Here is a 15,376-nt window from a genome sequence, read left to right on the forward strand (position 1 = left end):
CATGAATTAAGTTCATTAAAGATGCATTCATGTTCTTGCTGCACACGCTTACTACTAGCTGACAATGTAGATTAAATATTAAACATAAATTCAATGAAAGTATTTCTTGTCATTTGCACAACAGAGATATACTTCTATAGTGTTAGATTTACTCCCCTGTACCCTTCCATACCCCCTACCCCTTCCCCCACCTCAACAACCAAAACAATCGTGGTGCTGACTTTTGTCATCCCATCTCCAATATTTCGTAAAATCAAATCTTAAAAGCATCTGTCTACAATTTCAATGGTCTACCAGGAAAACAAGTGAAATGTTTATTTTAGAGCCCTAGAGACCTTAGTCGTATGACTGAAAAGATCCTTCCCATTACTATATACTGATTACTCATAGAGGTGTAACATAAGTTAAAACACCAGGTAACATCTGGCAACTACAAATTATACATACAAAGTGTGCTTTTTAAACCACCAGATATGCAGGTTTCAACTAGAGGACATTGAGTATGTCACTCTGCCTGACCAAAACTATCTCTTTTAACCCTCTTTTAGGCAAGGCCTAGCCAAACTTGCTATGAAATTGAGGAAGGCTCGTTAGCGATAGTTCTTTTGAAAGTAACGAACTTTCTAGAAAAAAAACAGCATGCGAGCAATGCAACCAGAAATGTATTCTGTGTTCAACTATTTGTGGGAAAACAAACATTAGAATTGCATAAAAATTGCCACATGTCAGTTCTCTCAAACTGGATCAAGGCCACAAACAAAATTGATCGTCCTTCAGGCTTGTATGGTGTTTGTGCACAAATATTGCTATCAATGACTTTGTTTTAATCTTTCTGAGTGTAGTATTGAAAGAGAAGGTTTTAATCATACCAAACCACATTATTTTAAAATACAGAAATCTATATTTCCAATTTGTTTTTGGGCCCTGTACCGTTTATATCTGGATGTAACTAGGTGGGTCACTGTGGGTGGTGGAGCCCTCGAGGTATGACACTCCATCCATTGTAAAACCAGCCACCGACTGTTTCATGTCGAGATAAAACTATTCATCAAGCAGACATTTTATCAGAGATGATGAGCATTTTAGTAAACTGTAAGGCCCTCCATGACCATCTAGGGCAGCTTTCTCATCATTTGTGTCCATTTTTTCATCCTCTGCTGATAGCTTTCTCGTAGATCAAAATATTCTCATCGTTTCTCCAGCTGTCTTAGTTGTTTCTTCTTCATCCTCTTAATCTTGGCTGTGTTTTTGATCTGTACAAAGTATATTTAAAAAAAGAGGGAGTTTTGAGCAGATTGTTTTTGAACAAACCTCAAGCCACATCATATATTTTCTCTTTCAAATAATCTTCAAGCTCTGTAAAAAAGCGTATCTCTAGTTTTTCCTGTGATAACCAGACTAGGACATCATCATGCAAACTACAACTGCATTTTGCACCAATCTTACAACTACATCTTACACTACTACACCTGTGTGTCCCTGTAATTTAAAACTGGTGTAGTCAAGCTATCCTATGTCGACGGTAGGCTACATTTCTTTCTGCACTTAATTTCACATTAAGAAAATCTGGAAACTGTCAATATCACTTCAGCTTTATGTATTCAGGCCTAACAATTTAAACTATGAGGCAGAGAGGGATTTGTTGGGTTGGGGGTGGGGGGTGGGGTGGGGGGAGGGGTAAATTTCTCTGTTACTACTCTTATCCAACTTACCACTTGGACAACTTCACTCTTCCTCTCTACACTTCATTTCACATTAGGAAAATCTGGAAACTGTCAACATGACTTCAGCTTTATGTATTCAGGCCTAACAATTTAAACTAAGAGGCAGAGAGGGATTTGTTGGGTTGGGGGTGGGGGGGGTGGGGTGGGGTTGGGTAAATTTCTCTGTTACTACTCTTATCCAACTTACCACTTGGACAACTTCACTCTTCCTCTCATTCTCTTCCTGCCTCTTCTTCTTAGCGATTCTCTTTTTCTTCAATTTCTGAGAAGATGAATATAACTATAATAATCAGGCTAGTCATTTTTACGATGCTCAGGTGTCCACAAATGTGGGAGCAGCCTGCAAGGGCTTATGGATTACAACATACACGTCAGGTGGCTTCCAATTCAACATTTTAACTCACATTTGGAATCTTTTCAATTTTAGAATGTCATATCATATGGGAAGACCATAGACTGCACTTGGATGAAAAACCCAACTTACTATGACCCAGCCTGGAATAACCCCAACCTTCCAATTGCTAAGCATCATTGCTTCAAATGCCACTGCCTTTATGCACTTGGCCACAGCACTGGTATCAGATCAATAATTACTTGGAGACATTTTGCTGGTCGGCAAAATATTCCTTTGATATACTTTGTACCTTGACAGGAACAATGAAAGGCACTTGGACCCACCAAAGAGCACATGTCAGGCATAATGTATAGCAACACAACGATCCCCCCAACCCACCCACCCACCCACCCACCCCACCAACCCACCCCCCCAATAAAATCCATTAAATAAAAAAATGTGATTGCACTTTACACCCAACCATAATACTGCATTTCATACAGATCTCATTATGGTGTTGATATGCCTTCAGATTCATCTCAGAAAAACGCTACACAAACTTTATTTATGGCGAACCAGCACAAGAGTCCTGCTGTTGCAAATAACTGCCTAGTACCGAGCTATTAACTTAGTGTTTAAACTTGATATATACAAAGATATTTTGAATTTGTTACTAAAAGCAGCAGCGTCCAATTTGCAAGGCAAATGCAAGGCAATTGTGTACTTTCACTGGAATGCATGAACAAATTGTCTACAAATTTGGAACGTCAAATGACATCGTAATCATATGACACAGAATTATTACATTACAGATCAAAAGAGAAGGATGTACAGTGATTACAAATAAAATGCCAGACAAATAATATATTTGTCACTCTGAAACAGGGAAAGGGATTGATAAAGTCAAAAGATTGCATTGCTTGCATGAACAGAAAATAAGATCAAATGTCTAAGGGTCAGATAAGAAGTTAAGAGTTGAGAAGGCCAGGCTGACCAAAGCATAATAATTGATATTAGTCTTTCTTACCTCAAATTCTTCTCTACGTGCTGCCTTAAGTTCATTTTCGTAAGCTTTCAGTGACTTGAGTCGTGCTTTCTCGTCCATCTTCCATTTCCAAGACGATCGTAAATTTTTGTCCTTTTTGAGACTTGAAAACCTAGGAGAGAAGCACAAAAAAAACGAGGAAAAATCAAAACAAAGGCATTTGATGAGAGTGCTGTAAATCAATCAAAATTTTAAGAATATAAATGTTTAAAAAGATGAACATCAGATATAATAATATAATATCATATAATAATGTGCACTATATAATAAATACACCATACCATTTCTTTTGATTCAGATAAGTTAGGAAAAACCCACATCGACCAAATCAAATCAAATGACAAACGAAAATATTGCAAAATATATGCAGAATGAAAACAAACCAAGGTGGAAAAGCTACAATATCGTTAATTTGTTTAAATGTTACAATATTCATATTGTGTAAATATCGTAAAAGCCTAGGTTGAAGGGGAATGCTTCCATTAACAATCAGTCACAGTAGGTCTCCAGAAACTAGCATCTTGTAGCAATGAATAAAACTTGGAGACAATACTGATCCATGGACCTGCAGTTTACTGCCTTCTTATTGCAGTGGTCCTTTTGATGGAGTTACACTTTCTCCATGATCTCAAATCTTGTACCTCTGTCGCTGTTCGGTTTTCCACGTCCTGCCGGATTTTGGTCTACCTTTGGGCTGCGTTGACAACGATTCTGATTTGTAGTTTTCTTGTACACTTGCCACTACTTCTGGTGGGGTTTCCATGACAACGTGGTCAACAGCAGATGTTTGTGATTCCTCTGGTGGACCTCTCATGGTGATCTGTTGAGAAGAACAGGTCATGGAGGCTGTAATATGCAGTGCGTACCAAAACTACGATGTATGACAATGACATTAACCTAGAACCTGAACAAGAAACTAGAAGGGGAATTAAATTTAAGCAATGATTTTAATACTTACATTGGGCCAAATTTTTAACTAAATATGATCTTTATGTCAATAATCTGTTACAAAGGAGGCACTGGCAAAGGGGTCAATGAACATATATATTGTGACTACAAATTTGATAGACAACCCAAGCCGTCCAGACTGTAACAAAACATTAAATTTACAACTGTTTTCTACAATTTTCAAATCTAGGGTATGCTTTAAAAAAATATCAAAGCTTTAAATGCTTTACACACTGTGAGCAAGAAGGAGATACGTACAGTGACGGTGAGATTTGACAAAATGACTTAAAGGCATTGAAGACTTGCTTCACACCGAGTGCCGCCATCTGAAAAAGTTAACTTTCTGTTGCTTGCAAGTGAAGTTTTTTTATATCGCTACATAATGGAGACAGTAATGAAAAGTGATACCTTGTTATCTTTTATCTAGACCTGAGATGTCCATCGCTGCTATGTACACTGTGTTGTGGGTATTGACCGTAGCTGCATGTATTGACTGTGCACTAGTGTCTACAGTAATTACCGACGGTAGCAAGATGTGTGTGTATTTTCTGGGATCGATGGTGGTGTCTAACACTTCTGTTACACCTCATTTGAAACTAGGTCAGGATATCGGCATGAGATGTTTCTTTGTGCGCGAGTCTTCAATGTCTTTAATGAAAGTATTCTGATTAATTGTTGCTGTCATCTTTTGCTGCACTTGACACTGCTCTCTGTTGTGTATGAGTATACTTTTGTAAAGTTCCCTGTTGATTCCCTTCATGGAGTTCATTGCCATCTTGGTCATTGCCAGTCGCTCTCGACAGCCTGAGTTTGGACACCTGTCTGCAGAACAAGATAGTGCACCTACTGTAGTGGTTGATGATCCTGTGGACAAATCCTAGCTGTTGAATGATGGCAGGATGCATGTATCCCACTAGTCTGAGTGTATTGCACTGGTTTGCCTGACATGACATTTAATGAAACTGTTAAATGAGTAGCTGCATCTCATGTGTTGACAATTCCCATGTACTGTATCCTGTGGATGATGAGGTAATTGTCCACCATACCGTAAGCTCATCTCTGTCTGTTGTATTTTAGTTTGTGTGCAAGCATACTCTCATCTATTTGCACAATGACCCTTTGGCCTCTACAACATACTCATGTATTAGTTTGGCCCATGCAACATTCTTCAAGCACTTGTAACATCTGGTCTATACTTGCTGACCAGCCTGTTCGTCAGCTTTGAATATATGGATTGCACACGCTGAAAGATGCATCACCAGGATCAAGTGATCGAGTTGATGGCCAAAACCATTGGAAGAACCTTTCTGTCTCTCTGGATGACAGTACAAAATCTGATTTCATAGGCCCTAGCTAGGCTGCATGACCATCACTTATAACTTGTTATATTTCATACTAACTTTGTTACAAACTGAGCAATTGATTAATCACTGAACTCCTTGTGACTTTGTGAGATGTTTTATTCAATATTATCAACTATTATTGTAAATGATATTTATATTTTCTGTCTGTGATCCATTTCTATACATATCAGTAATGGCATCCTTCTCCATGTACATCTACTTCCGTTTTAATTTTTCCGCACAGAGTTTCTTCTTCCCGGTTTCAGTTGTTTTCCGCATACGTTACTTTCCGCTGATTACTTTCCGCTGAAAAAAATTCTTCTGCGGAAAACACCTTTTTTTTTCACCTTCCTGTATACTATATTTTCCGCATATTTTAGGATACCAAATTCAGGCAGGATGATTAAAATAACATGAGAAAGTATCAAAGAACGTCGATAAAGGATGGTTAGACTGAGTTCATGTCAGAAAAGTTAAGCTGCTTATAATACAGAGGCTTGGGGGTGTGTACTTAGGGATTATTAAAGAAGTATGTGGTGGTCGGCCGATAAAAGGGCAAAGGGACACCCGCGTTATGAAGGATTGACTATCTAATAAAGTATTAAAACTGCGGTCCGCGTAATGATAGTTTAAAAAAAAAGTTGTAAAAGGCGGTATCTTTGATTTTCGCTGGAAATGGCTGTATAAGTAAGGGCTGTTTTAATAGTCGAACACGCATTTTGCACCACCTTTCTTACGAGTTACATCTAAAATCATGGCCGATTTATCCTGTTACAGTTTAATCCTATCTTCTCCACCTTCCTAAATCATTCCATGTGCCTAATCAATTCAGTAAGTTATTCTGTCCCTCCCAAAAAAATAACGTTACTTTCCGCTGAAAAAAACGTTGTTTTCCGCTGACAAATTTGTTTGCGGAAAACACCGTTTTGTTTCAGCGGAAAGTAACGTGTGCGGAAAACAACGGTACCCCTTCTTCCCTAGCCTTGATCTTTGCTAAAGACAGGATCAAACTGTTACAAGCTACAGTAAGATCCCTTTGCTTAATGCTGTTATAAGCTACTGTATGGTGTCTTTGTTTAATCCAATGACAATAGATCTTGTTATGAAAACCAAAATATCGGTAAATGTGGCTAATTATTCCATTTTTGCGGCACTAACTACAGTTCAGTGTAAGTCTAATGTCACACTGAGTACGAGATCGCAGAACTAGGCTTTGGGTAGGCCTAGTTAAAATGCAATGCCTATGCATGTCAACTTGCTGACTGAGAGTTTATAAGTAACTTGTACGAGAATTTGATAGGACTATACAGCTATTTTTTTCATAACAAAGAAATATGTTTTAAAATGTTTCTACTGACGCATAATCACTTACCAAATGTACTTGCTACAATCAAAGCAGGGGAACTCAATTCAATAGCGACAGTATTGTATCTGCCTTTTCAACATCGCACGTGTATCATACTCAGGCTACATGCAAACGCTATGAAACTGTATACACGTACGTACACCCACTGAAGCTAGCACAACCTAGTCAGGGTTGACCCTTCCGCCCTTGTCATGAAGAGGTATGTGACATTACAAAACTCGCGAAGTGGACCAGAAATATGCACTCATCCGGGCAGTTTGAGTTATGTGTTGTTATGCTAAAGGAGGTTAGTTTCAAACAGTTATTTTCCAACTGTGTGGAACATATGTCTCCAAAATGAGTATATCACTATCAAAAGTGCACAAGTGAAGGCTAAAATGAGGACATGAAGCAAATTTTATTTTTATTTTTATTCCTATAAATATTTCTTCACAACATTTATCGTACAAAAAGATGCATATCTTTACAATAATTTGTGTATCTCTTTATTATCATATCCTTCACCAAGAAAGGAAAGGCTTTCAAGTCAGCTTTGATTAAATGCCTTAAGTATTGCCTACAAATATGTTACAGACATTGAAAAATTTAATATATGAACACTGAATGTCTGAGAAAAATTAGGTCTGAAGATCAGATTCACCAGTTGAGCACTTGAAAACGTTCCAGGTAAACTTAAACAGATCACAGTTTTGACCCAATTATGATTACCCAGATTGATCAATCATGCATTTGATGTTAGAGTGGAAGCATTCATTTGAACTGGCTGGCTAAAATTAAGTCTAAAGTATGGAGGGTTGGTTATTCATCAAGTTGTTTCAAACACTAGTCATGTTTTAATAAATGATTTTCCTTCTGATGTTTATAACACTGAGTGAATGAGTTAACAAGCTGTACTATACAAACAAACACTTGCATCATGTTACCACAAAGTTCAAACCGATGGGATTAATTGCATAAAATTCCATAAATATCAACTAGACGCACTAACTAAGATTAGCTAATAGTCTAAGTAATGATATAGGCACAAATATACGCAGTGAAAAAGATTAACACTAGATTAACAAGAACAGTTTTGTGATACACATACTGTCAATATTTAATGTGGCATATATTGGGCCATGAGAACTGGTTAACTATGTAAGGAGACAGTGAAAACCTGATCATCTTAATACTCCATAAAAAACGCACATAGAATACATCTAGTGTTACAATAACAAGTCATAATTCAAATTACTATATGATATTTCAAGTATATATGCGTTTGCAAAGTTGTCCTGCAGAGAGACTAGATTATGAGTTAGTTTAATTACTAAGTTATGACGTACTGTTTATTGTACTCAATCCAGGTGCATAGCCAGGAATTTCCCAAGGGAGGGGCGAACCTGTAGGCAAACTATCAGAGCTGTAGATTCTGCATTGAAAACTATTTAAGCGTAGCGCCACCATGAGTTGGTGCTACGCACCAGTATTAGAAAATTTTGGCTGAAAATGCCTCCCAGATCGCTGGATATGGCACTTCCCAGGCCTTGTTAGTTGCATCTAAGCCTGAAATTACAAGCGATATCATAAAAACATCCAAAAAATATATGCTCAAGGGGGGGGGGGCGGTCACCCCCTTCGCCCCCATTGGCTACATGCCTGACTCAATCCTAATATGATGTGACAATACATACTCATGGTATATACTTAACATTTTCATGCCTCATACAGTGGAAACTGAAACCGTAGCTTCACAATGTATCACACATACTAAGCAAGAAAGCTTAAACTGGTCCAACTCTTGCCTTGCCCAGATACAGTATATTATATGGCACAGACTGAAAATTTCAATTTTAAGTTTGACTGAAAAATTTTCCATGTTAACTTTCTTGATGTCGCGTCAATACCTACGACTATTATCATAAAACATGTATAAAATCAAATTGACTGTCTCCATGGTAACAAAATCAACAAAGAGTATCACTACCGTAGTTTAACCACATGACAGAATCTGCCTTGACATAGTTGCAGCAGCCATTGTTAATTTGTTTATAAAGTTGCATAAGTTTTATATGTTACTCATAAACAAATGAAATAAAATAAACCAGATGACTATGTTGAATGTGTTACAATCCAACGGTGTGTCCTTTATCAACTGTAGAGTGAGTAGTGAACACAAAGTAACAGTTCTTATAAAATTCAAACTTTATAAAAACTTACTACAATTCATTGTAAACATGCACAAACACACAATCGCACGTAAACCTGTGTAAACACACATATTCCGAAATGAAAGACCAAGTCCTTGTGGAGGCCATGTTAATGTGACATTTTAATCATAAAATTAGTTTAAGAGATCTGTCATTCTTCGATAATGAATGATACCTGTAGATAAAACAATAACTTCTTCTTACCACAGAGAAAGCAGACAAGCAAACTGGACAGCTGAGTTGTACCTTATAGATACTGTATTTTGTCTGGAAAGCATTCAAAATGATATTTCAGAAGTTACAAAATAAATAAATAAATATATAAAAACATGCAACACAATTTTTTTATGGCTCTTGTTACAACCAAAATTTTATCTTTAAAGGTAGGGAATATTTAAAGCAATTTTGACATCTATTCCGACTTGCCAACAAAGTTAAAAAAAATGTGAACCTGAGCCATAATTAATTATTTAATGTTGATATATATATAGATAGCTATATATATATATATATATATATATAAATATATATATATATATATAGCTATATCTATATATGTATGTTGATATAACTGTCATTCACAATTAATAAAGTGGAAATTCAATTTGTAAATAAACCTAACCTAAAAGTAGCCTAACTCTTTCAATAGCCCAATCTTAAAAGTAGCCTATTTCTTCCAAAAGCCTAACCTAAAAGTAGCCTAACTCTTTCAATTTCTCTAAATTTGCAGTGCGGCCCGTCATGACGTGCATAAAGTTCTGGTCAAATTCTTCGGTCACGCAAACGAAACATTTAAGGTCAGGTTTCATCTTCAGAGCTGCTTCCTTGAATGTCGGATTCAGGTTACAGAAACAGGTCAAGTTTTCAATGTTTTTCGATTTTTCCACCAGAGACAAGAGGGCGGTCTCCAACTCTGGCGAGGATGGGGCTGTGATGGTGAATTTCTTCAGCGTCCTGCTGTAGTTTGCCTCGATCCTCGAAACTTCCTTGTGGGCTTCGAACAAGACATTTAGAGTCAACTCTGCCAGCGGGATACCGGCTTGAAGGATGCTCTCGATATCAGACCGAGTCGACAAAAAGTTGAAGTACAGGTAAACTCTAAGATGAGGTAAATGTTCCGCCAACCGCTGCCAAAGACTTGAGGACACGCGGCGTCTGATGCCACGCCCTCCGCCAAAGGTCAACGACAGCTTGCGCAGTGACCTGTGGTTGACCTCGACTAAAGTGGCTAATGCATCCTCCGACATTGATGTGAATGATGCACAGAGCTTCATCAACTTTGGGCAAGACTGGAAGAGAATTTTCACAGAGCTTGGAGTCACAGAGGTAGAAGGTGTTTGGATGTGTACAGTCTCCAACTCGCCGTGGTTCCGGGCCAGCTTAGAGAGCATTCCATCTCCGATAGGGAATTTCATCTCGCTGCAGCTAAAGTGTTTTAGCTTGGACGTTGACTCCGATGACAAGAGATTGTCCAGGCTGCACAGGATTTTGGAAAATAGTGGACTCCATACAATGTTGGCTCCGCTGCAACGGAGAGTGAAGGATTCCAAATTGCACTTATTTATAGCCAGCTCTGCCATTACCAGGCAAGCGTTTTCTATGTTGGCGTCGAGTTCCGTCACGATGTGAATATTAACTGAAGTGATATATTCAATGCTCTGCTTCAGGAACTTGATATGAGCCTCAAGTCTCTCGGGGCGAGTCAATTCAAAGGAAAAATGTTTCCAAAGGAGCGGACTTTGTATACAAAAATTCCAATATTTACACACAAGCATGACTGCCATTTTATCTGTAAAATCTAAATATGAGAATGCATGCAACAGAACATGTTCTGGCAAGTTTAACCATTGTGCCATTTTGACTGCAGTTTGAAAGACACACTTTAACAATATTTAGCAGACTATACAGGGAATTCACCGTGGACATGAAATGCCGAGCGGATCAAACTTTGTCTGAGAATTGGGATAACGCTGAGCTAGCCAGTAGATTTGCTATAGCTATACGTTGACTGGTTTCGATGAAGTCTGTTCAATTTGCTTCACTCGTAAGGATTGTAATCCGAATGTTTTCATGACTTCTGGATGTTTAAAGATTCACTTTTCTAATCAGGAGGAAGGTGCTTCAACTTTGTTCACTAGTTCTACTGGCCTGTTTGAAATCCTGTGAAGTAAACAAAATAGAATAGATCAATAAATAAATACCTAAATTCTTTTTGTGGAAATTCATCAGCTTTCAACAACTTTTCATTTTCTCAAATAAAAAGTTTGACTAACTTTCAATTAAGCTAATGTGAACAATTGCAACTAAATGCAATGTTAAAAGATATATTGCTGTTTAGTTTAATAAAATTGATTACTTCTAAGCAAGTCTCTGAAGCAGGTGTTATTTTTCATGCAAAGATTCAAAACTGTGGTAAGGAAATGCAACTTACTGCATTGACCTCTCTTGGTCCCGACAGGGTCTGACGTCTTAATAAAATAAATAAGTTTGATGCCCCTTTTGATGGAAGTAAAGTGTTAGCTCAATAATAGAAGCAACAATGATTGTCAAAATTGATTACCACTGAACTTAAGAGACATACCTCCATAGTTTCAGGTTTAAAACCTAATTTCTTGGGTATTTAAGTGTCAAACGTCTAAAGTAAGGAAAGATTATGGGTGCATTGAATAACTTAAATCAGTCAAGAGTTGCAATTATTCAGTCATACATGGTAAGGTCAACATGAGTCCTTAGCAATTAGCAATTGATTTTCATGATTCTAGTTAAATGTTAATACTGCCTCTGATTACTCAAAAAACTCCATAGAGATGAAGAAAAAAGAGATAAAAAAGTTAGCAAATCTATGAGAATATTCCATTGATTTATCACAGCTAAATCATTTGCTGCAAAAAAAGTTCACACACAGTAGTAACTGAAAATCATATTCTGGTAATATGTTTTGTCATGAAGATAAATGCCTATTCAGAAAAAAAAATCACAAAACAGGAAAACAAACAAGAATCAGATCTGAGTTGTTCTAGTTACCCCCTTCAACTTTTAATATTAATCTTAAATACAGTTATTCCTAGATACATGTATCTACAGGAACCAAACACTGTATTAAGTACACGCTCTTTAAGGAACTACTAATAGTTTACAGTCAAAAGTGACAGCACATCTCTGAAACAGTTGAATTTAATTGATTTACCTGTACTGACACTTGTAACAGGCCTAGATCTAATATTAACGATGCATGAAACCATCTTCTTCCTTGTTAATATCAATACATCCATGAGGACATTACTCACAATGTTATATTTCAGGCTTGAGGCTTATTAGTTTAATTTTTATCTAGGGCATTGGCCTTGAAATATGGTTTGACATTATGTATGACTAGTTTGGCTGTACTCCACAAAATACTGTTGTGATTTCCAAAGATTAATTTCCCTGCAGCTATACTTAGTATAGTAAAGGTTTCATCTTTGAAGCACTTTCTTAATTGATGCACCTTCAAATATTATTAGCAATGATACAGCAGGCAACCTAAACTTTTGGCAGTCAAGCAGAGTTACATATTTTATAAGTTTGAATCCATTTCAGGTACATGCTGATGAAATGGTGTTTTTTTTTTAAACTTTTAACAAGTTTGTACATATTTGGGGGGCATTTGGAAATCTTACTTCCTAAAAATTACCTCAATATGATACCACTACTGTCGGGGGCCGGACCTGTCTGCACTAAGAGGCTCAGAGAATACTGAAGCAAACATCATCCAAAGTCAATGTATGTATACTTAGGCCTACACTACAGTTAGCTTATCGACGAATGTGTCAATTTAGGGGTATGAAAGAACTTGACACGGCAGACATTTGGTGGTCAAATTCTGCACAATTGTACATTGCAGAGACACAGAAACAAGAACAATACATATTTTGAGATCATTACATTTCTGAGGAACAACACATATGAAACATGCATACAGTTGAGTGATTTGGATTTTTCGTTGATAGACATCGTTAATCACATCCTTGGCTTAAAGCAGCATTTTGCGTTGGGTCGCTTTTTTCCACTTTTTTAACATGTGCATCGATTTTTTTACATGTATCAATCATAAAACAGCAATCTATGATACCATCCAAGTTTCACCCTGCTAAGAGCGTTAATTAGCGAGTAATTAACGATTTATGTCGATAAATGAGAAGAGTGTCCTCGACAAATTTCACAGTTAAAATTAATCGCATACAATTCCGCCAAACCCACTAGTTTGAATTCAACCAATCAGAGATGCAGGTTAAGTTATGAGCCGTTGCTAAAAATAGATTCAAGACTTCGCGTTGGTTGTACCAGGGAGTTGTTATGCAACTCCCTGGTACAACTGCCATATAGACTGTACACAAATCAAGCGTGATGTTATATTACGTATCTGTCAATGACGTTCGTAGTGTTTAAATATTCATATTATGGGCGAGGTTTATTGGGTTCCCAACGGAAAATATCTTGGAGAACAACAAAGTTGAAAGTTGCAATTTTTTCGACTTTTATGCCACCATTTGAAGTAAAATATAAATAGATTAGCTAGTTATGTATGTCGTTATGGCAAAGTGGAATCAGTGAGGTTGAGAAAAATGATAGAAAAGGACGCAAAATGCTGCTTTAAGTGCGTCAATTAATATGAGCCCACCATGCTATAGGCTGGCTACCTTGGCGAATTTATTCATTAGATAGGGGCCTAGGTGAAAAGGGTAGACAGCTGTTGTTTTCAATATTCAGAACACTTCCAGAATAAAAAGAAGCGGGTTTTATCGGCCCACTCACCAACATCCACGGTATTAATGCACAATGGATGTATGATAGCCTGGTATTTTCTTGCCTACTTTTAGCCTAAATGTTACTGCAGCGTTACGACTATACGTACTAGGCTAGTTAATTTTACAGTAAAGGGTTAGCCTCACGCTAACCTAACGTCACATAAATGAATGCGAATTGACTGTTTCCAGTTAGTCAGGCGAGGCCCTAGCATACCGAAGCAGTTGTAAGATTTAATATGTTGACTGGTTAGTTGTACAATAACTTTTGATATCTTATTCCATTTAAGATAATGCAGAATCATACAAAAAAATCTCACCGAAGACTTCACAATGGTACTGTGCAGATGGTTTGTCCTTCGTAATGTTTTTCGTGAAATTATTTACTGCCCCTAAAATGGTTGACATAGACAAGGAGGTATCATCATAATAAACAATTTCCCAATCGGAAACTACATTTCGAAGTGGGAAATTGGATCGGTAGCATGGCAGCAGAGTGTCATAACAAGTGGGCAACAGAAAATTAATAAGTGTAATCTTAGTAAAAACTGATTCGCGTTGTCATATTCATGCTGATGTCAAAAATCCTATGACAGGATTGCAGTTAATCGGATATTTCACCGGTCGGCGGTTTGCGTCCAGGTTGGGAAGGAGTGCGGATCCTTGTTTCCTAAACTGAGGAACGGGTGTAGCCTTTGGGCGTTGCAGGTGGCTCCCATGTATGAGGTTCTTGGGATCCTGACCCACAAAGAAGAATGAAAATTGTGCATTCCGATGCATATTTAGACAATAAAACGCAATATTGTGCCACTAAATACATTTGTGTGTGTGTGTGAGCGTGTGCATGCGTACGTGACGTCACTGACGTGTGTATAGCCAAGGTGTGAAAAGGCGATGTAGCCTATCCGGTCCGCGATTTTTTTCCAGCGCGGTAACTGTAAAGGCCATCATTTGCATCACTCGATTACCATTGGCTGGTTCTTGCACTTTTGATGCTGAATTATTCAAATTAGGAAGTTCTTGCTTATGTTATGTACGCGTGTGTGTACCATAGGCGTAGGAGGCGGGGAGGGGGGGGGGGGGCTACAGCCCCATCCTACTGAAAGAAAAATAATTTGCAATGTGTTTTTCAATGGTTAAACTGATATTTTTATTATCATTATTATTATTAATATCATTATTATTAATAACACGGCAAATGATTGTATGTTATTGGCATGCGATGTAATAACCGATGCATGCCTATATGATATGCACATTAACGCGCGCGGAGCGCGCGAAAAATGTTGGTTATTTTTCGGGCAAGTTGTTACAGCCCCCCCCCCCCCAATCAAATTGGGCTCCTACGCCTATGGTGGGTACGTGTTTCTACATGTATACATATACGTGCACGCAGTGCATCGTCATTTCCATACACGTACTGTATGAACTGGCGGCTGTCTTAAGAAGACAACTTTGTTAAAAAAAAAATTCTTTGCTTTTGGTCGGACTTAATTGTTTGTGAAAATATACATCCATAAGTTCGTAAAACAACACCGCGATCATGGACTGTGCGTGTACACGTCTCATTGTAGATGACTGTTCTTCTTTGAAGGTAAGGATTATTTAGGTTTATGATCCAAAACTGAAAAGCCAATAAATTG

General features: G+C 37.6%; 2 protein-coding genes across 4 annotated transcripts; both read right to left on the reverse strand.

Moving 5' to 3' along the window:
- Positions 1 to 628: 628 nt before the first annotated feature.
- Positions 629 to 6,916, reverse strand: LOC139980575 (coiled-coil domain-containing protein 86-like). Of its 2 annotated transcripts, none has more exons than XM_071992313.1 (5): positions 6,780 to 6,916; positions 3,745 to 3,923; positions 3,086 to 3,215; positions 1,912 to 1,986; positions 629 to 1,253 (listed from the first exon to the last, which is right to left on the reverse strand). In XM_071992313.1, exons 2-5 carry the CDS (start codon positions 3,915 to 3,917, stop codon positions 1,188 to 1,190), a joined length of 444 nt encoding a protein of 147 aa, XP_071848414.1. In that variant the 5' UTR covers positions 3,918 to 3,923; positions 6,780 to 6,916; the 3' UTR covers positions 629 to 1,187. The 2 variants fall into 2 exon arrangements, with proteins under 2 accessions (XP_071848414.1, XP_071848413.1); XM_071992312.1 differs by having other exon boundaries at positions 6,767 to 6,911.
- A 227-nt stretch (positions 6,917 to 7,143) lies between these two features.
- LOC139980574 (F-box/LRR-repeat protein 8-like) lies at positions 7,144 to 10,811 on the reverse strand. Of its 2 annotated transcripts, none has more exons than XR_011797595.1 (2): positions 8,575 to 10,811; positions 7,144 to 8,299 (listed from the first exon to the last, which is right to left on the reverse strand). XR_011797595.1 is itself a non-coding variant. In XM_071992311.1 (2 exons), exon 1 carries the CDS (start codon positions 10,803 to 10,805, stop codon positions 9,639 to 9,641), a length of 1,167 nt encoding a protein of 388 aa, XP_071848412.1. In that variant the 5' UTR covers positions 10,806 to 10,811; the 3' UTR covers positions 7,144 to 9,571. The 2 variants fall into 2 exon arrangements, 1 of the variants encoding a protein (XP_071848412.1); XM_071992311.1 differs by having other exon boundaries at positions 7,144 to 9,571; positions 9,639 to 10,811.
- Positions 10,812 to 15,376: the final 4,565 nt, after the last annotated feature.

The sequence above is a fragment of the Apostichopus japonicus genome, chromosome 15 (genome assembly GCF_037975245.1).
Source record: "Apostichopus japonicus isolate 1M-3 chromosome 15, ASM3797524v1, whole genome shotgun sequence".
NCBI classification, from domain to species: Eukaryota; Metazoa; Echinodermata; class Holothuroidea; order Aspidochirotida; family Stichopodidae; genus Apostichopus; species Apostichopus japonicus.